The 23,178-nt window shown below is 33.1% G+C and overlaps 2 protein-coding genes across 5 annotated transcripts in view; one reads left to right on the top strand and one right to left on the bottom strand.

The window, feature by feature from the left end:
* The window catches only part of LOC105319307 (small G protein signaling modulator 1), a 53,454-nt gene that overhangs the window by 11,088 nt on the left and 19,188 nt on the right, over window positions 1-23,178 (bottom strand). The window contains exons 6-13 of one of the 4 annotated variants that reach the window (XM_066078287.1): window positions 4,579-4,646; window positions 4,223-4,374; window positions 3,957-4,109; window positions 3,513-3,643; window positions 2,607-2,674; window positions 1,982-2,140; window positions 799-957; window positions 359-536 (exon numbers count right to left, since the gene is read on the bottom strand). In XM_066078287.1, the coding sequence (XP_065934359.1) occupies window positions 359-536; window positions 799-957; window positions 1,982-2,140; window positions 2,607-2,674; window positions 3,513-3,643; window positions 3,957-4,109; window positions 4,223-4,374; window positions 4,579-4,646 (1,068 nt within the window). Of the gene's footprint in view, window positions 1-358; window positions 537-798; window positions 958-1,975; window positions 2,141-2,606; window positions 2,675-3,512; window positions 3,644-3,956; window positions 4,110-4,222; window positions 4,375-4,578; window positions 4,647-23,178 lie in introns of all 4 variants that reach the window. The other 3 variants (XM_066078289.1, XM_066078286.1, XM_066078288.1) reach the window with 3 other exon arrangements.
* LOC117689682 (uncharacterized) lies at window positions 9,300-22,729 on the top strand. The gene is made up of 19 exons (XM_066078300.1): window positions 9,300-9,588; window positions 10,316-10,447; window positions 10,977-11,060; window positions 13,856-14,007; window positions 14,117-14,161; window positions 14,259-14,330; window positions 14,418-14,489; window positions 14,586-14,657; window positions 14,755-14,826; window positions 15,768-15,818; window positions 16,440-16,529; window positions 17,122-17,187; window positions 17,382-17,419; window positions 19,580-19,690; window positions 19,807-20,028; window positions 20,265-20,520; window positions 20,731-20,885; window positions 21,299-21,537; window positions 21,715-22,729. Exons 1-19 carry the CDS (start codon window positions 9,426-9,428, stop codon window positions 21,963-21,965), a joined length of 2,343 nt encoding a protein of 780 aa, XP_065934372.1. The 5' UTR covers window positions 9,300-9,425; the 3' UTR covers window positions 21,966-22,729.

Below are 23,178 nucleotides of genomic sequence, written 5' to 3'. Positions count from 1 at the left end.
TGTATTGAAATAGTCAGAGAACAGGAACAGAACAAGATGCATACATTGTCCCATGAAATGAAAAAGAAATATCTTGAAAGAACCTTGACTTAGTAAAAAAGTTGCAAAAAAACATTCAAAGAGAAGGCTGATGAATACCCTTAACACCAGGGCACAACAATGACAAAAAGATAATAAGAGTCGAAGAGAACAACACAGAAATAGATTGCATAAAAAACCTTCAATGCCATTGCACTGCAGGCCAGAAAGTTGAACAATAGAGACTGTTGATTAAAAAACATTCCACAAAGAACTGCGACACAGAAAAAATGAACAACAGAGAGACGGACACCAATGGAGAAGGGCCTGATGTACGCACATTTGATACCTGTGATCTGAGGCGGACTTGTTGATGCATGAACTGTTCTGTTTCTCCTGGATTTTGGCATAGCTTCGTACAGAGGAGGAGTCAATGAGGACCGGAGCCGGAGGAATCTTTGAGGCCCAGGAAAAGTGTTCTCTCTTCATGTTGGCCTTGGGATCCAACATCTCAGGAGCTGATGATGACAAGAAAATAAATAATATCACACTGTTATCATTAAATATTTACATTTGCAAATGTATTCCCTTATATAAAACTGTTTGTGCAATTCGCTATTATTCGGGATTTATGGGATTTGATCATGTGACCAACCCGTTTTTATATCCTGATAAACATAAAAAAATGACATCTTATTTCTTAAATATTAAGTGAGCAAAATGTAATGCGATTATGATGTAGAAGAGTAAACATCAGGCACTGTCACAAGGTTTACGTACGAATGCTGTCTGGTCGGAATGTGGTGATGATGCGGAACACGTAATCGGTCGCCTCCTCCTCGTCAGCACTGGAACTCGTGCTGCTTCCTGTAGAACTGGTGCTGCCCGACAGTAGAGAGAGGCGGCTTCCCTTCTTTCTCAGCTTTGGGAAGACTTTTCCTGAATAAAGACCCTGGTTATCAGCTTATAGAATACAATATTTGTTAAAGTTCATACAACATATTTATTTTTATATAATATAAATATAAGAAATTGTTTGATTTTTCATCAAACAAAAGGATTATTATGTTGAGTGCAATGCACGTGCAGCGATGCAATCATTCAGGGTTTAAGAAAAGCTGTGATTACACATACATATTTTCCTCAATCTAATTAAAATTAGATGTTAGATCCACTCGCTTACTCGCTACACGGATCTAACATCTAATTTTAATTAGATTGATATTTTCCTCAAATTAACAAAAAAAGGTAAATTATTGCAGAGGAGTAAACATTCAAAATTTGATAGATTTAAACAATCATATGGTTACATGTACATGTATGTCTATTCAAGTCAATCTAAAATATTGTGGTTTCAATGTCGTTCATCAAACACTATTTTTTTTTAATGGATTTCATAGTTGAGTCATGCAAGAAAATTTTATGTTCAGTATATGTTATGGAAGAAACATATTCATAACAATTTCTATAAGTGGAACAACTATGCACAAATTGTTGTAACCTCAAAGCAGAAAAGATTAACTAAATCCATGAAGAATATTAATGAAACCACGATATTTTCAATATTGATTTGCTTTAGTGTTACACATGATCACCTATTTTAAACTGCGAAGAGGATAGATATTTAAACATGCTAAATTCATTGAAAATTAGAAAGAGGAAACATTAACTTATTTCTCCATTAGTGCCTCAATATTTGGTCATAAAGACAAGTTCAATTCAAAGCAAAGCAAATGTGAAAGGTATACTTCTATACCTGTGCTTTATACAAGGAAAAGCTACATGGTTTTAGGAAGCATAAAGCAAAAACAATAAATATATGTCATATATAAGTAAGAAAAAAGAGTAATAAGATCAGGTTCCATTAAATTTCCTGTGTTACAGACTGTCTTAACTCCAATGGCGGATTTGGTTCAGACAAGCATGAAGGCACTACTATCAGAAATAAGCCGTGTACCTTTACCCCTTTGTGACCAGAGAGGGGGGTCCAGCTGTCCGTGAGGGAGTAGGCCGTTCTCCAGGCAGGAGAGGAATGCGAGCAGGTGCCCTCCCTTAGGGAAGTGGATGGGGGGCCTCTGTACCCCATCCTGTCCCACCAACACAATGGTGCCTCCGCAGTCAGCTGTAAGACAAGGGGAGCATCTCAAAAGTTACCAATAAACTTGAATATATCATAAGATTGAAGGAAGACAAGATGTAATTAAAACATTTTTTATTGATAAATCAAATGGATTAGGTAACAGGCAAAGCCAACGTAAACCCTCTCTTTAATACTAGATGTACTTACGAAATAAAGAATCTGGAAATGTTAAAAAAAGAAAAATCTAGAAACATAAACCAAATAACACAACAACAACATCAAAAGAGGAAATTAACAAAAATGTTAAAAACAATGAAAACAGAAATAAGTAAATTTGAAATTTATGAAAACAAAACAAAAATCAAAACCCAAAAAACAACGAAAACAGAAATGAGAACATTCATAATTAAATGGAGATTGACTTAAAAATCAGGGATATTTAAAAAAAACACCAAAATAAACAACAACAGAAATGAAAACACTCATAATTAGATGGAGATTGACTTACGCTGCTGATGACAATGGATGTATACGATTTCATCTAAGTACACGGTCAAGGCAAAGTCCCAGTACATGCTGTAACAAAGCAGGAAGTTCAGAGTCATTAACGATGTATCCTTGAACGGTAAAAAGCCTTCTACTCTGACAAATTGGTTTCTGAAATTTTCTGGTAATGTATAAATGACAAAGCGCTTACGATGCCCTAGAGAGTGACACCAAACATAATGAAAATCAAAATGTTCATCAACTAATACAAGTATTCACTGATTTGAAGATTTTGTTACCACTGTTCCAACTACCAGTATATGTACACGCTACTTAAAAGAACTAAAACAGCTCCATGCCTTTGTGAGAAATCTCCCATTGTTCACAGTTTAAAGGCAAATTCTAGGTTAAAATGCTACAAGATTCCAGAGGATGAGAATTAATTGAAATCAATGCTTCAAAAACATACTTCACTAAATGAATTACTTCAAGGGAAGACTAAAATGGGCTGTAAAGGAAGTTAAGACAGAGAAATTACATATGACAGGGATATCGCAGAAACTTCCATTTAAGGAGGATTAATTAAGCTGATAATATATGTATAACACAGGAGATGCTGCTTGTTGCTGAATTTTTGACACAGTGAGAGTGTGATGATTGTTGCAGAGTTAGTTGTAGTGATGTGAAGGATATTAGAATCATATTTATATGCATATACTAACCCTTATACCAGATCATCTACAACATACCCAAACACACAATTCTACCATAATTATATCCAACATTGAATAAAAATAAAATTACCTTGATCATGCTGAAGAAAATTTTGTTTAGACAAAATATAATTTACAAGACAATTTGCACACATAAATTGCATTAATATTCACAACAAGAAGGAGAAAAGTTACTTGCTGATTTCATTGTTTACCTGCGATCGATTTCATCATCTGTGTCCTCACAACAGCCGTTCATCAGCTGATTGGGTGTCCACATGATGGTCAGACCCTCTGCGGACTGATGAAGAGACAGGTACCCCGCCAATGGCTCTGTGTCCTCTCTCTAAAATGAAGATTGTCAACAGTGAGTTTAAGAGTATTGTTATTCATGTATTTGCTTTTATCAAATATCCACTTTTTCAATTAAAAAATTAAATAAAAATTATTGGATATAGTATCATCATATACTGTAAAAATTTCCTATATAGTCTGTACGACATTTTGCAGAAATTGAATTTTCAACTTATTCAGGACATATTTCACTATCTACTTGAATAAGATGAATCGGCTTTCTGGCAATATTTCTAAATAGAAGATGCAGCCAAATGTAAAACATTTACAGTAATTCCGTTCCTTCCTATGTTCTTCATACTTACCGGCTGAACTAGGACATTATTTTTGCCGTAAAGAAGAGTTGTCTTAGAGTTCTGATGGAGCGACTCCACGTAATCCCGGGCAGACTGATGGAAACTCTTAGAACTCTCCTCGCTGCTCGAGCTTGTGTTGCGTATCTGAAAATTTGTCATCGGCTAAAACATAAAGCATGGCATAGATTCCAGAGTAAAACTTGGTCAGTTTTTAGGAACCTTATTAACAGTATCATTTTCAATTCGCATGACATTTTGTTGACACTGAGTTTTACCTGTAGGCCGGGGCGTTTGGGGGAGCCTGGACCGGTCAGGTGGTTTGTGCTGGAATGTATCCTGTGGCGCTGCACCAATTCATCAGCGGGGGGATCTGTCCAAAAGTGATCCGTGGTCTTCATCTTGGTATAGTCCAGAGCACACGGACCAACTTCAAATCAGAATACAAATATTACAATCCAAAAAAGTCTATAAGAATACAAGGTCAGGTGTTTTATTATCTCCAAAGAACATTAAAAAAATAAATTCCTTATACTCCCAACACCTATTGACCTTAACATCATTATATTGAATACATGTTTCAATAGAAGATCATTTGTACAAGCAAGTGATACTCATGTCTTCTAATACATACCCAGAAGAGAAGCAAATATTGGACCATCCACAGGGTCTGCAATTAGCGCATCTGTTTCATAGTATCGGCTGAAAACAGAAAAACATTACAAGATGAAACTTAGCTTGAAATACTGATCTAAAAAATATCTGCATTTCTTTTCCTGAAAAAAAAAAGAAATATTGCCACTGAATCTTGACTTTTGCAATTTTACTGTACCATAAGATGCTTCTACTAATTAAAGTGAATCTCATCATTGATCAATTGCCTCTTCTCAATTAAACCCAACTGATTTTTTATTAACAATATACCTTGTTGATGATAAACTCTTTTACTGAATCATTGACAGTTGAAATATTCCTCATCACTGCATGATAATAATATCTAAGGAGGCCGACTTCAGTTTGCATTGCGCATGTTTTTGCGCATTCTAATATAATACAGTTGATTTATACTTCTTATGAATTTTTTTCGATATCATTTATAAAATTGAACACAATAAACAAAATACAGATAAAAATATTTAGATTTTTAAAGGAAATTTTTATTTTTAACACAATTTTTATGTTGTGCAGTAGGGAAGCATTGCCATTGCACTTTAATGGCGTTATGATAAAATGAAGCTTTGTAGGAGTACGTTATAAGAAATAACATGAAAGAAAAAGCTTTGTAGGAGTACGTTATAAGAAATAACATAAAAGAAAAAGTAAACATTGTACGCTAGCTGTTGAAATTTGATATACAGAATGATGCTATCCTCGAGGACATTTTCCTCATTTTTGGAATGAATCCATTATACCAATCACCATTCGTGGTGATCCAAATATATAGCAAAATTTGGTGCATTTTAATATTTTGAGATGGCCCCCACTAAAAAACGGACGGTAGAATTTTGTGTTTTTTACATATAAGGTAGGAAATGATATTACTAATCATATATAACAATTTGAGAAAAAATACTGTTGTAGTATTTTTTTTAAACTGCTTTGATGTGCGGAAAATGACAGTTTCCTATATATTCCTATAGTAAATGTACCTCTATTTTGAGATGGTCCCTAAAAAGAACCAGACGGTCAATTTTCAGGAACCTTCGGAAATAAACTAGAGTTGGTTTAAATTACATATGGTTAAAAAATAAAGAGTTATGGTATTGTAGTTTTTCCGCAAAACAACCCAAATCGGCCTCCTTAAGGACCTTACATCTGAATCTTATTAACATTAACATGACCATTACTATTTACCTCATCATCGATTATTCACATAATCGATGATGAGGTAAATAGTAATGGTCATGTTAATGTTAATAAGATTCAGATGTAAGGTCCTTGAGGAGGCTGATTTGGGTTTTACTGATGAAATTTAACCCATCATTGATCATGTTATTATTTTACTGATGAAATTGACCTCATCCTTGATCATGTGATTATTTTACTGATGAAACTTAACCCATCATTGATCATGTGATTATTTTACTGATGAAATTTAACCCATCATTGATCATGTGATTATTTTACTGATGAATTTTACCTCATCCTTGAACATGTGATTCTTATACATTGCTGATGAAACGAATATTATATCCAATAACTGATTATGTGACGAATATCTTCCATTACTGTAACCACTGATTCTATGACTAACGTTAGTCCTACCTCACTTAATTCTCACCTAATTGTGTATCTGGATTTTTTTCAGAATTACTTATCTTTTTGAATAAAGCTTTAATCTCTTTTTAATTTTACAAGTTTCTGTTAACAAATTAATAGTTATCAAAGTAATTGCTGTCAGAAATATGTGCCTCCTCCCCTTCCTTATAAAAAGAGTTTTTTGTTTTGCTCTAAAAAAGTTGATTAAAAAGTCGTTAGCAGATGACTATATAACCAATGTTTTCTGATCTGATTAATGATTCCATTTAATGCATGAATTTCATTGGGCAATGATTCCTCAAGCCAACAATATACGAGAGAATACCATATTCCCCTTGTAATTAGTTTCTAATGAGTTTTTGATATCAATATGCTGCAGTAGAGATTGAAAGAAATCTATTCGACCGAGCAGGGAGAGCTCAATAGGATGACTCTACTGGTTCTCGGAGACATCGGTTATTTCCACAGAGCTGCGTTTAATCATTTCTCCTCATTCCTTGAAACTTTAGTGTCAATAAATCCCATGTCAACAGCAGCCTTGAACTTTAAAGAAATTTAATTAATCTGTTCCATTAAAGTGAGGAAGCCAACAAAACAGGTTTCGGTCAATTAAAGCCTGCACATGACAAACTCTCATCTAATTGCCTTATTTTACGACAATATTTGATTCCGTGTAAACACTTGCAGAAGCTGCCTTGGAGGGGAAATATTCCATCAGAGAACCATGCAGATTCTCCGAATCCTTCGAGCACTGAATAACAATTATGTCAGGGTGCTAGCTGTCAATAGTTTAGTCACGAGATTGCCCCAAACCAACAAATCTCTGGTTGTAAACATCTGATCTCTACCCAGAGAATTGTTGTCACATGAGCCAAGTAATACTCATAAACATCCAAATAATGAACTAGCACTATAGTTTCAACTTCTCCACCAATAATAAAGGGCTATGTAGTCTCCAGATCTAACACTTGAGGTGGTATGGAACATTTCCATGTTGCAATGTATTGTTTATCTAAATAAACAATAAAACCAAGTGTAATTATATAAGTAGTTTCTTCCCAATATTGTCACCTAACAGCGTAGCGCAGTGGGTTAGAGGGTTTACTATGAATCTGAGAGTCATGAGTTTGAATCCCAATGGGGGTTTTACAAATTTTACTTCTCAAAATATTTTTAAAAGCTACTTTTTTGGTTAAGTATTGTAAAATTTGAAAATTCTAAACCGATGATAGTATTTCAATTATAATGTACAGTACTTTAATCCACATTAATATAGACAGATGTCCCATTCCACCTTAAGGCTGCCATAAGTTAATTCTATGTTCTGTGATTTAAAGGGAGACATAATTCAAAGAAACAAAAATTTAAACACATGATTTGAATTTCATTCACATCCAAAAAATAGCAGAGGGTCAGTGCAGTCTCAACATCTCAAACTAATGGTAACTCCCCCAGTCTCAACATCTCAATCTTACTCCCCCAGTCTCAACATCTCAAACTAATGGTAACTCCCCCAGTCTCAACATCTCAATCTTACTCCCCCAGTCTCAACATCTCAAACTAATGGGAACTCCCCCAGTCTCAACATCTCAATCTTACTCCCCCAGTCTCAACATCTCAAACTAATGGTAACTCCCCCAGTCTCAACATCTCAATCTTACTCCCCCAGTCTCAACATCTCAAACTAATGGGAACTCCCCCAGTCTCAACATCTCAAACTAACGGTAACTCCCCTAGTCTCAACATCTCAAACTAACGGTAACTCCCCTAGTCTCAACATTTCAAACTAACGGTAACTCCCCCAGTCTCAACATCTCGAACTTACTCCCCCAGTCTCAAAATCTCAAACTAACTCCCCCAGTCTCAACATCTCAAACTTACTCCCAACGTCTCAACATCTCAAACTTACTCCCCCAGTCTCAACATCTCAAACTCACTCCCCAAGTCTAAACATCTCAAGCTAATGGAAACTTACTGCCCTAGTCTCTGACTCAAACAATGACAGTGGGTGAACATGGTGATGATCAAGTTCCTTTGATATTATGACAGCAAGATCACGGATAAAAAGGTTTTCATAACAGACAGAGCAGGCGAGGATTTTTATTTGTTTGAGGTGTCAGGGTTTTTTTTGTGGACATCAGATTCTGTGGTTTTCTGACCTAGAAACTCCCACCACCCAATCTATACCACAAGCCACAACGCACCCAGCTATATGAGGCCACACAGCACCCAGCTATATGAGGCCACACAGCACCCAGCTACATGAGGCCACAGAGCACCCAGCAATATGAGATCAAATATGCCTTCTCATCAGTAAGCTTTCTCTCTAGCCACCTGATGTCCATGACTCGTATAGAACTGAGACAGGTTTCATTTCACCACCAAGTTATTGATTCATTTTTATCACAATTTCATTATAAAATGATATAAGAATCAATTGTTGCAATGAACATGATTTGGTTTATTTTTGCAAGCAGTATGAGGCGCCGTTTTTATATTTTTGAGGTATTTTCTGATATCAAAAAATAAATATTTGATATCAAGAATTCGAATTATTGATATCAAAAAATAAATATTGATATCAAAAAATAATTATTGATATCAAAAAATCGATTTTCTGATATCAAAAAATGATTTTTTGATATCAATAATTGGAATTCTTGATATCAGAAAATCATTTTTTGATATCAGAAAATCGATTTTCTGATATCAAAAAATAACGTTGAATTTTTGATATCAGAAAATCGAATTCTTGATATCAAAAAATTATTTTCTGATATCAAGAATTCGAATTGTTGATATCAAAAAATCATTTTCTGATATCAAAAATAGCTCCTAATTCTTGATATCAAATATTCGATTTTTTGATATCAACAATTCAAATTATTGATATCAGAAAATGACGTGTATTTTCTGATATCAAAAAATCAAATTTCTGTTATCAAAAATTCATTTTCTGATATCAAAAATTAGAATTTTTGATATCAGAAAATCATTTTCTGATATCAGAAAATGATTTGTATTTTCTGATATCAGAAAATCTTTTTCTGATATCAGAAAATAAATCTAAATAAACTAACGAACAACTTAATTGCTGCTCCCTGTGATGCAACCCTCATCTTCCCGCCAGTGTTAATTTTTACCGCCAGTAATTTGTTGCGGATCTGTTATATTGCATTTCGTGATGGTTGTGTATCATGATGCTAATTTGTTAACTACAAAATGTCAAATTATTCCTTATCGTCAATGGTGAGCACCGCTTTATCCACTATTAGGTGTGAATTGAATGGTGTTGAACGCGAAGAGGCGCAAGATTTTGAGGGAAATGATGGGCACAGTATTCTGTACAGGAGAACAGTTAGTGCATTTAGTCCACGCCAACCAGGTAAATAAACTAAAGACTAGTGATGCAGATTTAACATTTAGCACATGTATTCGGTATTTACGGCCTATTGAATCAGTATACTTGTAGTGACCAACCAATCAGGAATCGGGGTCAAGTGTCGCCATTGTTGTGTAGGCCGCCATAGGCCTATAGCTGTGTCGCATGTTTTCGGTGATCTTTTTGAATCGGTTCACAGCAACACACACAAAAAAAACCCACCTTATAGTTATTAAGCACAACTAACACAGAGAGAGAGAGAGAGAGAGAGAGAGAGAGAGAGAGAGAGAAATGGTATATAGATCTAATATTGAATTTGATTGTTTTCAACCTATACACAGTACTTAGCACTCTCTGTTTTAGCTGATATGTTCAATATAATTATGTATATACTCAGCACAGAAATAACAACAGATTTATTAACTATACAAACATGTACTATATGTATAGTATTGGTATATACATGCAGTATTGACTGAGAATAATGCATTTACCCTTTTTAAACAGTGGTAAAAGGTTTAATCATCAATGTTCATTTCAATTTTGCTGCACATTTTGTGGAATTTCCTTGTAGAGTTGATCAAATAACTGTATATTATGTACATGCAGTTTTTTAATTATAATATATTGTAAATAAAATCAAAAATACATTTTACATGTCGTTCAGGTTGTTTACCATGTTTACTATCAATTGTTTATTGTCCTCATATATGTTTCATTGAAATTATAGGTAACACAAGTTCAAAACGATCAAGAGGAAGGCCCTCAAGAAGGGTTCAAATAGAGTTATACCTATTAAATGCCCTTGTTGATGTTTTGCCTACCACAGCAGAACAAAAAGAACTTGAGAGAATTGGCCTTGGTGAGTACTTTTTTAAATACAGTAAAATATTTATTTTGGGATTACAGGTTCTTCATAATTTACTCAAAATAAAATTCCAGAGTAAATTCTGGCTTTATTCTGGATTTTGTATCAAAGTATGGTCATAATGGATTACTAATTGATCTTTGGAAACAATGTGATAATAGTTTTGAATTTCTTGGGTCAATTAAGATTTACTGTTGTTTGCCTTACTGTGATATACTTAACTGTGATATATGCTGCCAAAAAGGGGTTGCAGTTAAATATCATAATCCCCTAAATTCCCCAAATATGCATGGAAAAACTGAGCTAAGATATTGCAATTACAGATGAATGACTCAAACTAAAAGCAAAGATGATTTGAAAACTCATAAAAGGGTGAACTTGAATAATTAAGCATATTAACCTCATAAAGTTAATTTAATGTTGGTCATGAATATGCAGTAATGCCATATCTTGCCTTAAAAATATGTTAAAAGTCAGTTGTAATTTCTATGTCAAATTGAAAACATTATTTATCTTTTTCCAGGAAATCCAAAAAATCCAGCAAAATATATATTGAGATCACTAAATCTATCCCAGCTTAAAAATTACATATGCCAGCAATATCCAAGTAAGTTTATTTTGTAGACATGGTATATCTTGAAAATGTTATGCACCCTTGATTTGGACATGGGGAAACAGATTTATTTGGTTTACTTTTTAAATAAATTTGTTATCCAGGTTTAATCAAGGATGTAAGGTGATTTGTCACGGGTTGTATTTCCATACAACCTGAAGCCAAAGATGATATACTCCCACACTACAACTTTTTTTTTTTTTTTAGTTAATAATTTATTTCCTGAAATGGTCATAAATACATGCCAGTAAAGATTTTATATGAAGCACTTTTATCAGCTATCCATTGGAATTCTAAAAACTGATATATTCATTTTGAACAAATCTTTTACTTGTTAGTTTCTACTTTTCTAACACACCAGTTATAACCTATTTACAACATAGAACCAAAATATTATAAGAAAAAAAGAACTTTATAAGAGAAAACCTATAGCATATAATTATATGTTTCTTCCTATTGTTTATTTTTTTATATACTTATCGTCAAAATGATTAGCTACCGCCAAGCCTACATCGTAGGATCCCTGGCCAATTAGGAATTAGGTATTGACCCCCTTCATTGGCGGATCCAGAGGGGGGGTTCCGGGGGTCGGAACCCCCCCTTTCTCTGGGACATATGGATTTTTTTTAAAACTTGTAATGCCCTTTTAAAGGCGATTTTTCCCATTTATAATATAATTACTGTAATTATCTCAAATAAATGCTTTTAAAATTGCTTATTTAAAGAATTTCTTACGATGTACCGTAATTTACATGTAACGTTATTTCTTGCATGAAAAAACCCTAACGATCTTTTTATCGAAAAAAGTACTCCCCTTCAGCATCCGGTGTTCACTGCCATGAGTAAACATGTGGAAAATAAAAAAAAAATAATTATGTAAACTTAAGCAGTATCGCTAAATTTATACTGATTTATAATAACATCTAAATAAAATGTATTTTTTGCTGAATTTCTATTATAGTTCATACAGTTTGGAACTGACAAGCAATCGAGTAAAACGACCTTCAAGTACGAGTACATGCTTTCAAATGTATTGTTTATTTAATTAACTTAAGTAATTATGATATAAAAGTTTTACATCGTTTCATACGAAAAATACAAAGAAAAAAACATGACTCGTGTGATCCTTCTGTTGTTATTCTTTAGACTTTTGAAATCATAAGTCAGTTGGAGTTTTATGATATTTATTAAGCACTGTAATCGTATAGTGGTATAAAAGCAATATATAATCAATCTGCTATCAATCCAAAATCCATCTACCAATTATTAATCAAATCATAAGTATATAAATCAGTGAAATAAAATAATCAATTGTTAGAACATCCTTTCGGGTCACAGTTCATAAGTGACTTATATCGAAGTCCATTGTTAAATGTTAATTACAATTAAGAGTCTTGCATCCGTTGACCACTTTCCAAAGTCCAATCATCATCGAGAGTTTTATTCTTCCTGGTCATTCCGCTCACACCACGAGTTCTAACTACGCAGTTGTCCCTTTCGGTCAATGACCTTTAACATTGTTCACTATACACTTATTTCGTATCGAGTGCACAACAAGCTAATGACTAATTAACGTAAAGCAGAATACAATCATAAAATTATATTTCATATATATACGGCTATCTGGTTACACTCGCTTATGCGGGTTATGCTATTTTTCTGAAATGCTAGCTACCTTCATACCCACATGAAACACAAAAGAAAGCCTTTTTTTCAAAAAATCGGAAATTATTTTACAAAGATACCGTGTAAGGGGTTAATATGTTAACCATTACGAAAATGCACAACTTTTCAAAACTTTCCTGAATATGATCGCATCTGTACTACTACCGGATGATGTGGCGCACCCATTACAGTTGTCACATCAAGTTCCCTGGGACGACTATTGCTTGTACAATTGTATTACACATGTTCCATCTATTCAGCAGATAAACTATCCCCATTTTTGTCAAATCCTTTCATTTAGACCCTTTTTAAGAGGGCAATTGATAGAAATTAAAATTGGTAAATAGTTCAGAATTTAAACATCAAAGACATAAAAAAAAAACCATTTTAAAAAAGTTTGTCGTAATTAGTCTAAATTATCTTTTGTTTCTTAGTGTTTATTTCTATGAAGCATAGACGCAAGTTCTCATCGCTGGAGACTTGGTTTTTTTAAGGCTAGAAATTATGCAAAACTTCCTTACATTTACCAAAACGCTCAATAATGTAGTGCACTCTGATATTAAAATAGATATGAAATAGATATTGGCGAGATAAATGTTTATTAAATTTACGCACGGAAAACGTTCAAAAGGCCTTGTTTATTGACAAATAATGAATTTTGCACGTATTGATTTTCATCAGTTGGAACCCCCCCTTTTCCAAATCGCTGGATCCGCCTCTGCCCTTGATGTATATGTCAGATATTGACTGACAATCAGTAACTCGTCAAGCTACCATTCATACTTCACTATTCTAAAATTTACCTGCTGTCCAATCCTGCATTTATATCAATGTGATTTTAAAGTCGCTAATCTACATTTATATATGAAAAAGATATAATGCTTTTCATTTAAAGGGAGAGGGGGCGGAATCAGAATAAAGAAAAAAGGCTAATTCCCAAATCTTCAAAATCATAATCAGAACTACAAACTTAAGTTGTTTCTTGCATATTATTCAAAAAGGAATATTATTAAAGCTACAAAAAAAATTGAAGATCCAGTTTTATGGAAAATTATTAAGAACAGAAATGCACAAGCATATTGTATAAATGAAAGCAGTTTACTGATCCAAACTTATAATTTTAGATGTTCCACTTGAACTGGTCGGATTTACCCTTGCAAAATCTTCAAAGAGAAAAAAATTGAGCCAGCTTGAGTTTTCGAATGTAAGTCAGCTAAAGAAAGATGTAGGACGAGGACGTCTTTATATAATTCCCAAAAGGGACATCACTAAAGAGGTAAGTTAAAAGGCAAAGACATTATTCGTTAAAAATAGTAAATGTTGAATAATATGATCCACTAATGAAATGCAAGTATAATTATGTATGCATAAATATTAATTTGTAGACTGTAGATTCAATACTACCGCTGCCTACGAATGATGAGAGAATGGTAAGTTATATTTAGTAAATGAATTTCACTTGAACCAGGAAATTTTGAATTCACTTGTACCAGATATTAACATGTTCCTATGAATATGAATTTGTAGACTACAGACCCAAGGCCAGCTGCAAGCACTGTGAACAGAAACCAAACACTGTCTGCTAGTGATGAAAGAATGGTTAATAGTTATTTTTCATAAGTGAATTTTATTGGAACCAGGAAATTTTGAATTCTTTAAATGTTCCTATGAATTATGAATTTGTAGACTGTAGACCCAAGGCCAACTGCAAGCACTGCCAACGAAAACCAAACACTGTCTGCTAGTAATGAAAGAATGGTTAGTTATTTTTCATAATGAATTTTATTGGAACCAGGAAATTTTGAATTCACTTGTACCAGATATTTAAATGTTCGTATGAATATAAATTTGTAGACTGTAGACCCAAGGCCAGCTGCAAGCACTGTCAATGGAAACCAAACTCTGTTTACAAGTGATGAAAGAATGGTTAGTTATTTTTCATAGTGAATTTATTTTGAAACCAGGAAATTTTGAATTCACTTGGACCAGATATTTACATGTTCCTATAAATATAAATTTGTAGACTGTAGACCCAAGGTCAGCTGCAAGCACTGTCAACAGAAACCAATCACTATCTGCTAGTGATGAAAGAATGGTTAGTTATTTTTCATAATGAATTTTATTGGAACCAGGAAATTTTGAATTCACTTGGACCAGATATTTACATGTTCCTATGAATATAAATTTGTAGACTGTAGACCCAAGGCCAGCTGCAAGCACTGTCAATGGAAACCAAACACTGTCTGCTAGTGATGAAAGAATAGTTAGTTATTTTTCATAAGTGAATTTTATTGGAACCAGGAAATTTTGAATTCTCTTGGACCAGATATTAACATGTTCCTATGAATATAAATTTGTAGACTGTAGACCCAAGGCCAGCTGCAAGCACTGTCAATGGAAACCAAACACTGTCTGCTAGTGATGAAAGAATAGTTAGTTATTTTTCATAAGTGAATTTTATTGGAACCAGGAAATTTTGAATTCTCTTGGACCAGATATTAACATGTTCCTATGAATATAAATTTGTAGACTGTAGACCCAAGGCCAGCTGCAAGCACTGTCAATGGAAACCAAACACTGTCTGCTAGTGATGAAAGAATAGTTAGTTATTTTTCATAAGTGAATTTTATTGGAACCAGGAAATTTTGAATTCTCTTGGACCAGATATTAACATGTTCCTATGAATATAAATTTGTAGACTGTAGACCCAAGGCCAGCTGCAAGCACTGTCAATGGAAACCAAACACTGTCTGCTAGTGATGAAAGAATAGTTAGTTATTTTTCATAAGTGAATTTTATTGGAACCAGGAAATTTTGAATTCTCTTGGACCAGATATTAACATGTTCCTATGAATATAAATTTGTAGACTGTAGACCCAAGGCCAGCTGCAAGCACTGTCAATGGAAACCAAACACTGTCTGCTAGTGATGAAAGAATAGTTAGTTATTTTTCATAAGTGAATTTTATTGGAACCAGGAAATTTTGAATTCTCTTGGACCAGATATTAACATGTTCCTATGAATATAAATTTGTAGACTGTAGACCCAAGGCCAGCTGCAAGCACTGTCAATGGAAACCAAGCTGATGTAAGCTATTTAATATTATTGTTGTAACAGACTTACAGTATGTTGCTTCAAATCATTGTTGGTTTAATATCTCTTGTCAAATATATTTATAAATATGCATTTAAATAAGGAATAAGGAATCATTCTTTAAGTATTATGAGGTGATAATTTCGGTCGGGGCGTTATCAAATCCAATAAAGCCCGAAGGGCTTTATGGTAGATTTGATCACGCCCCGACCGAAATTATCACCTCATAATATTCAAAGAATGATTTCTTATTACTTATATTTATATAATTTTAAGCCATTGAACGATTAAATATTTAAATATAAATAAGCAAACCCCGCTGTCGCCCCAATTTGATGCTATGGGTTTTATAGTACAAATTCGATAGGTAGTTTTATCACAGGCAATGACACTAGATGATGTAAATATACAAAAATAATGTTTTAATGTATGTATATGTTTCTGTGAAAAAAAAATTTGTAGACTGTAAGTGTTGATCCACAACCAACCCCTGTTCATATTTCCTTTTAAAGTACTTTGTATACATTTATACCCTGAAGTTTTAAAACAAAAATTTAGATCATATGGTACGTACGTAGCATATAAAAGATAATTTATATTGTTAATGTACCCTAGGAAATATTACCATCAATGCAGCCTAGGCAAAGGTTGAGAAGAAATGCCTCGAGATTGGCTAGGAGAAACATAAGAGAGTGGTGCAACAGGGTAAGAATAAATATAATGAATTGTAAGTTGGATGTGTTAGTGAGTCACAAATGTCCCTGCTGATCGATATATGCAAGTTTAAAATATATCGGTATGTGAAAAACTAAAAATGTGAAATGTGTAAAGTAGAAATTGTCAAATTTTACTAATACATGTAAGTCATGATAATTTTTGAATATATTTACACCCGAAGGAGAAGGTGGTATATACTACATGTAGCTGTTTTACCATTGTGTGTCAGACTCTGTCCTTACCTGTCTGTGTATTTGTAACAAACATTTGTCGCATTTTTTTCAGCAACTGTTCATCGCAGATGCTTGATGCTTCCTTTTTAATGACAAATTGCTTATTTTTCATCTAAATTTTCAAACAAATTTTCGTCAAAGATTTCTCAGTAACTAGATATTGCAGATATCGATTTTTGAAATTTTAACACACTCTTTGTTTAGGTACTATGTTAATTTGGTTGGATCTATTTTTATATTAATTGAAAGAAAACTTCCAGTTAAATGTTGACTGCTTATTTTGTATATTCACATCAGATTGTGTTATTACTAGTAGCATTGGATCTTAAATATCTTCTTTATTTCAGAATAGTCCTTTGTCACCAAGTATATCAGAATTACCAGATGCACATTCACCAATTGTCCAATCAGAGGTATTTAAATATATGTAAAAATTCATCATATAAACACTTTCTCTGAAGAACAGCAAATGTATGTTGGATTTGATTGAATTAAATAACAAACTACATGTATTTTTAAACAGATGTATGAGTGCAGCTTTATCTGAGAATATACAAACACCTTTTGGGTAGAGTAGAAGTTTTAACACAATAATTTTATGTTTCAGATGCACAGTCATTCTACAGCAGGAATCCAATCCATGAGGTAATTTTTTCGGACACCTGAGTAACTTACACATGTATGTGACCTGTTGCAATTAATCTTTTGTGTCGTGGTTTTCTTACCCTTACTGCTCTGCAAATATCTTGAATTTGACTTGTCTGCCCTTGATTAAAGATAAGACTCATAGATATACATTGAGGGTTGAGCTAATATTGTATTGAGTGGTCTAAAGTTAAAATAGCTGTACTATAATTGAACATACCCTCTCTCTCTCTCTCTCTCTCTCTCTCTCTCTCTCTCTGAAATGAAGAAACCATCACTGGATTGGAATGAATTAAATTGAAATAGGTATGGACAAAATAATATCGCTTAGCAGAATGCGTGCTACCTAACACGTCAGTTACCTAGGGTTAAAAATCACATGGTAAATTATAATATTCAACAGGTCAAAGTATACCGTTTACAACAAAAAAGCAAAGGTGAAAAGAAAAGTTTTTTGTTTGTTTTACCATGAGCACATGTCTATTGATCTCCTTTTTACATAAGCTTACAGTATATGTATAACTATGCAATTACCATTAAATGGAGAACATTAGACACACATGCGCTGACTATGTATTAAGTCTGTAAAAAAGTGGGCGGCTTCATTATCCAATGGAGATAAGAAAATGTAATGACCTCTAACTATGGAACGACTTCATTCTTTGAACTTCATAAGAATGTTATTACAAAAAGTTGCAGTTAAGACATTGGCAAATCCTACAATTAGGCTAAGGCCAAAAAAAAAATATACCGGTATGTGTGCTTTCTATTTCTGACATAAAATTTTAAAATAGGGTAGGTAGGTCGGCTTTTTTCTTTTTTTTTAAATGAGCTGTTAAGTTTTCCCCTTTCCTAGCATTTGATTTTTCCATACATTAAGAAAATGTATTTTACAGGTGGAGCAACTGTGGATAGTGACAACTGTTACAGAATTAAAGCTTTCTTAAATCTAAGATTAATTTGAAATTAATGTATACGAAGATTTTATTTTTTATGTAAATATAAAACATAAATATGACAGCCACTTAACAGAGTATAATACTCATTACCACAAATATATTACCGGTATATAGTAGTTATAAGTTCTATTTTCCTGGTCAACTGACATAAAGTAGACATTAATTTCGTAACTGTACATGTAGGTGTTGAATTCAGAAACAGAGGAAATTCTGGTTGATCAGATGAGAGCCTCAGAATTAAATCTTTTCAATAATTAAAAAAAAAAATGAATACATAATTAATGGTTTAAGACCAATTTGAAAATTTCATTTGCAATTGAAATGCAGCATTTTAAAATCATATTTATAATGTGAATGTCAGATTGTTGCTATAAGCCTATTCAAAGACTTTTGATGTCTGCAGTCTCCACTCTCCACACCAACAGAAATAAAAAAAAACTTGCCTCTGCTTTTTTCATGTACATCTTTATATTAATTTCATAACACATCACTGCCCTAAGAAACTATTTATTGCATTGATAATTTAGCTAAAATAACCAAGGATAACTTTCATCCATACTGTCAATCTGCACTTAGAAATCTTTAAAACACTTTGATAAGGGATGTTTTCTATTGAATTGTTTCAAGCGTTTTTTAAACTGATTTGTAAAGACTCTATTGTTTAAACCAATTACGGTTGGCATTCTGGATTTGGAATAAAAAGTGTTAGGGTCGGCGCATAGAAAATGGGGTCGTTCGGGAAACCGGAAAGAAATATGCCCATTTTTAATATTTATTTTGTCACAATTTTTAATTAAAATTATGTGCGTGATGGGTTTTCATACGTACTCGAATGGGTTTCCGGTCACGTGGTCAGGTAATATAAATAGTAGGACCATGCGGTGGCATGGCACTCTTAAGCTCGCTCGCTAGTAGCGATTTAAGTTAAAATGGCTGCAGATGATATGGAAAGTGTTGATTTTTGGCTGACAGATGGTTGTTTAATTAATATGTGTTTTTGTGTATAAATAAAATAATGCTAGCGAGCAGCGTACCTATGTAGTACTTGTTGGTTTTATTCACTTTATTGTTTTATATTCGTATATTCGAACGCACGTAGTGAGGGAGAATATAAATGTCCTTAAGTGCAGTCATCCTTTATAAGATGACTTGAAGCTGTAACGAGCTCGGCTCTAGTTTTAGTATTCTTGTTTGTTTTCAGTCAACAGTCTGAAGAGGATTTCAGTTTTATAGAAGTAGTAGACAGTGAAGATGAAGATCTTCAAAGAGCTTTGCAAGAAAGTCTAACTTCATCTGCTGCAACTAATATTGGGTATGGTTAAATTTGCATTCAATATTTACTTAACCTGTTGAAAAAGCTATTCTTTTCTGTCATACCAATATATTTCCCTGATTTGATAACGAATTATGAAAATGTATTTGTTTTAGGTCTACTGAACTAAAAGAAGAGTCTCTGGAAGAAGCTTTAAAAAACTATAGGAGACAGATAGTTGATGACAAGACTCAGGAAATAATCATTTCTAGGAGATGCATCATAAATAGTGCCTTTCGTGCCATTAGACACAAATTAGATCCAACCTGCAATTTGTATGTAAAGTTTAGTGGTGAAATGGGCCTGGACCATGGAGGTCCCAAAAGAGAATTTTTTCGGTAAGTCAGGATGGGCCATTTACAGTAAGGGAAGTAAAAAAAAACTCCTTTCAAATGACCACAAATTTGCAAAAAAATCTCTATTTTATCACAACTTCTTATTAATGAATAATTAGTTAACATATCCATTTGGCATAAACGATGCTTTTGTTTGCATGCATGCAGTTGAAGAAAGGGTTTTAAAATAAATTATACTTGAAATAAATACTTATATACATATATTTCTTTCATTTTAGATTGGCAATGAAGAATTTGTCAATGTCATCTCTGTTTGAGGGAAATGATCAGGGAAAGATGTTCTCCCACAATTTGGAAAAATTAGAGGATGGAGATTACAGATGTGCTGGAATCCTTGTGGGGATGAGCATCTTGCATGATGGACCCGGATTGAAATGTTTACATGAAAATGTATATAAACTTATGACTGGTTTGCCTGTATATCTAAATTGCTTAGAGATTTTGAGTGGAGACTCGTTAGAGATTTTGGAGCAGGTGGGTCTCTCTCTCTCTCTCTCCCTCTCTCTCTCTCTCTCTCACTCCACATTATTAACAAGACATTGCATTTTCCAAAAATTGTAGCTATCTACTTCCTGCATCATAAAAAGTTAAAACTGACACTGATTTCAAACAAAATTTGTTTGAACAGATTTCTATACAGTGAGTATTACCGAGATCTTATTCACACTTTTTATTTTTTAATAGTTGAGAAATGTTGACAATTTTCAAAAGAGGGACCAATTTCTAGAGAAGCATGGGGAATGGCTGCTTACTCAGGGTTTTCTGTCAGCATGGCAATTCAAGCCAGAAAATCGTAATCATCTAATTTCATCATTGATGAAACAAATTGTCTTTTACAGGTAAGAATATCCATCACATTGAATTTAGATAAAGTATCACTTAAACAATAAGATGCTTTCTTTGGTAGTGTTAATTTATGCAGACAAATGCATTAACTATAATACTAGCTGGTATGCAAATAAATAGCTAAACACAAGTTTTTCATTTATTTTTTAATGATGCGGATGCTTGTGAGTGCTCAACAAAATTTGTATTGTAGTATAGAGTATTTTGGCAAGCGTTTCCAACACCCGCTCTATTGAACAAGCTTCGATCAGGATACACATGAAACATACATGCTTATCATTTATTAATTTACATGCACGGTTAAAATTAATCACATAACTTTTATTTTATAGTTCAAAAGCTTTGTTCACAGGGCTGTTAAATGAATTACTTCTTGGCTGCACTTTGTATTTATCGTACCTTTCAGAACATCGGCTGAAATTGCCCAGTTTCAGGAGGGTCTCAACATCGTATGTGGATTGTGGCAGGAAATAAAAAGGAGTCCCCTGACCTGGATGCCATTATTTTGCCATAAAAAAGAACCTTTGTCTCGGGAACAGTTTTCCGAAATGATAGAATTTATTAGAAGTCCAGACGGAAGCAACAAAAAAATCCAAGAAGAGGATACAATCTATTCCTGGGAAATTTTTCTGCAGGATATACACAGTAAGTAAATACAGTAAACATATTTTGGTTTTGATATGGTTAATAAATCAAAAGAATGTGTTTAAAAGTTTCCCAACTTCAATAATTCATTTTGGAGTAACATATTCAGCTTTGTCTCTGAAAATGCATTGCTTGTTTTCAAATTTTAATTCTTGCATGATTTTTATTCATTTTCAGATCAAAGAGCCCCAGTTACCTTTGAGGAATTACTTATTTTCATCACAGGGGCTGATGAAATTCCAATTTGTGGATTTTCATCCAAAATCTGTATTGAGTTTTTTACAAATGAGGAAGGGGAAACTCGATTACCGTTCTCCTCTACATGTGCTTTGTCCCTATCATTACCAAGAGGGATTAGTAATCCTGAGAGTTTTTCTGCTCTGATGGTTAGAGCTATAAAAGAATCATCAGGTTTTGACAAATGTTAATTTCACTGTTTGTTTATTATAAAAATTAATTCTAATTGTTTGTTAACCTCCATTTACTTTTCTTTACCTTTACAACCATATTGTATTTATGCCATATATATGGGTTATTTATAGGCTGTTATGGTCTCCTTTAAAAGAGGAGCTTTATTTGAAAATACAGGAATATAACCAAATTTAAATGGTAAAATTTATGGATTTTTTCTTATCTATAATATAGTTAAACAATTTATCTTAAGATATTTAGTTGATCTATGGTTAATTTGTTGATCATCAAACCTCCTTGATTTTTTTTTTAAAAATATAACTACATCCAAATGTATATTTTCTTTATTTGATAAGTATTTTATCTATAAATTCTTAAGAGTATTGAAAAACATCATGGGTGGTTTTGATCTTAAACTAATATATTACATGTACAGTTGAACTTTGATATCTCGAACACCGATATCTCGATTACAATGGATATGTCGAAGTGATTTTTGAGTCCCAACCACTTATTTTTTAAGTATTTTACCCTCCATATCTCGAATACTCGGATATCTCGAAGTTTTTCAACAGCCCCATCTAGTTCGAGATAACGAAGTTTACTGTATTTGTAAATGGTACATGTAGTAGCATACATGTTCTTCTCACTCAGCTTTTCTTAATATCACAGAGTTGTATCATAAAGACTTGCAAACCTATGAACTGTACATAATGTTAAGTAGTGTAATCTTAACGATTTAGTTATATTGATTACAATTATTGTATACGGGTAAAATTTATGAGAGAAAAAACTTGTCACATTTTGCACATATTTTTTTGTGTATATATGTATTTAACCGTTGGCTGATGCAATGGTGATGTAATAATAGTTTGTTCCTGGTGATTGTTAGCAAAACAATTTTCTAGAAGTGATTTGTTAGTAGTTTGTTATTTCTGATCACCTGTTGTCCATCCATCTGTCTATCCATTTGTAAACTGTCCTCAAGCACCTGTGGTCATTCTTGCAAGCATTTTGTTTGTTGTTTATTACAATGGTAATCATGGTTTGTAGGATATAAGTTGTTTTTATTTTTACCTCATTTGCTTGTGATTTGTTAAACTATTAAAATACTTTCAAACAGGAATTTGATTTTTTTAAGGTGAGAATAGTTTTTCAAGGCTGTCAAATACCTTATTCATAGCCCATAAGTAGATCTAGCGAGGAGGGGATGAACTTCAAATTTCAAAT

Source organism: Magallana gigas, chromosome 3 (assembly GCF_963853765.1).
Source record: "Magallana gigas chromosome 3, xbMagGiga1.1, whole genome shotgun sequence".
In the NCBI taxonomy this organism is placed as follows: Eukaryota; Metazoa; Mollusca; class Bivalvia; order Ostreida; family Ostreidae; genus Magallana; species Magallana gigas.
Note: the sequence above shows the minus strand (reverse complement) of the source record. Positions and strands in the feature narration are given on the sequence as shown.

Excerpts from the sequence above, each read along its gene's own strand:
- LOC117689682 (XM_066078300.1), top strand. The coding sequence starts at position 9,426 with ATGTCAAATTATTCCTTATCGTCAATGGTGAGCACCGCTTTATCCACT. Across the intron at positions 14,008-14,116 it reads AAAGGGACATCACTAAAGAG|ACTGTAGATTCAATACTACC; the intron begins GTAAGTTAAAAG and ends ATTAATTTGTAG. Across the intron at positions 14,162-14,258 it reads CTACGAATGATGAGAGAATG|ACTACAGACCCAAGGCCAGC; the intron begins GTAAGTTATATT and ends ATGAATTTGTAG.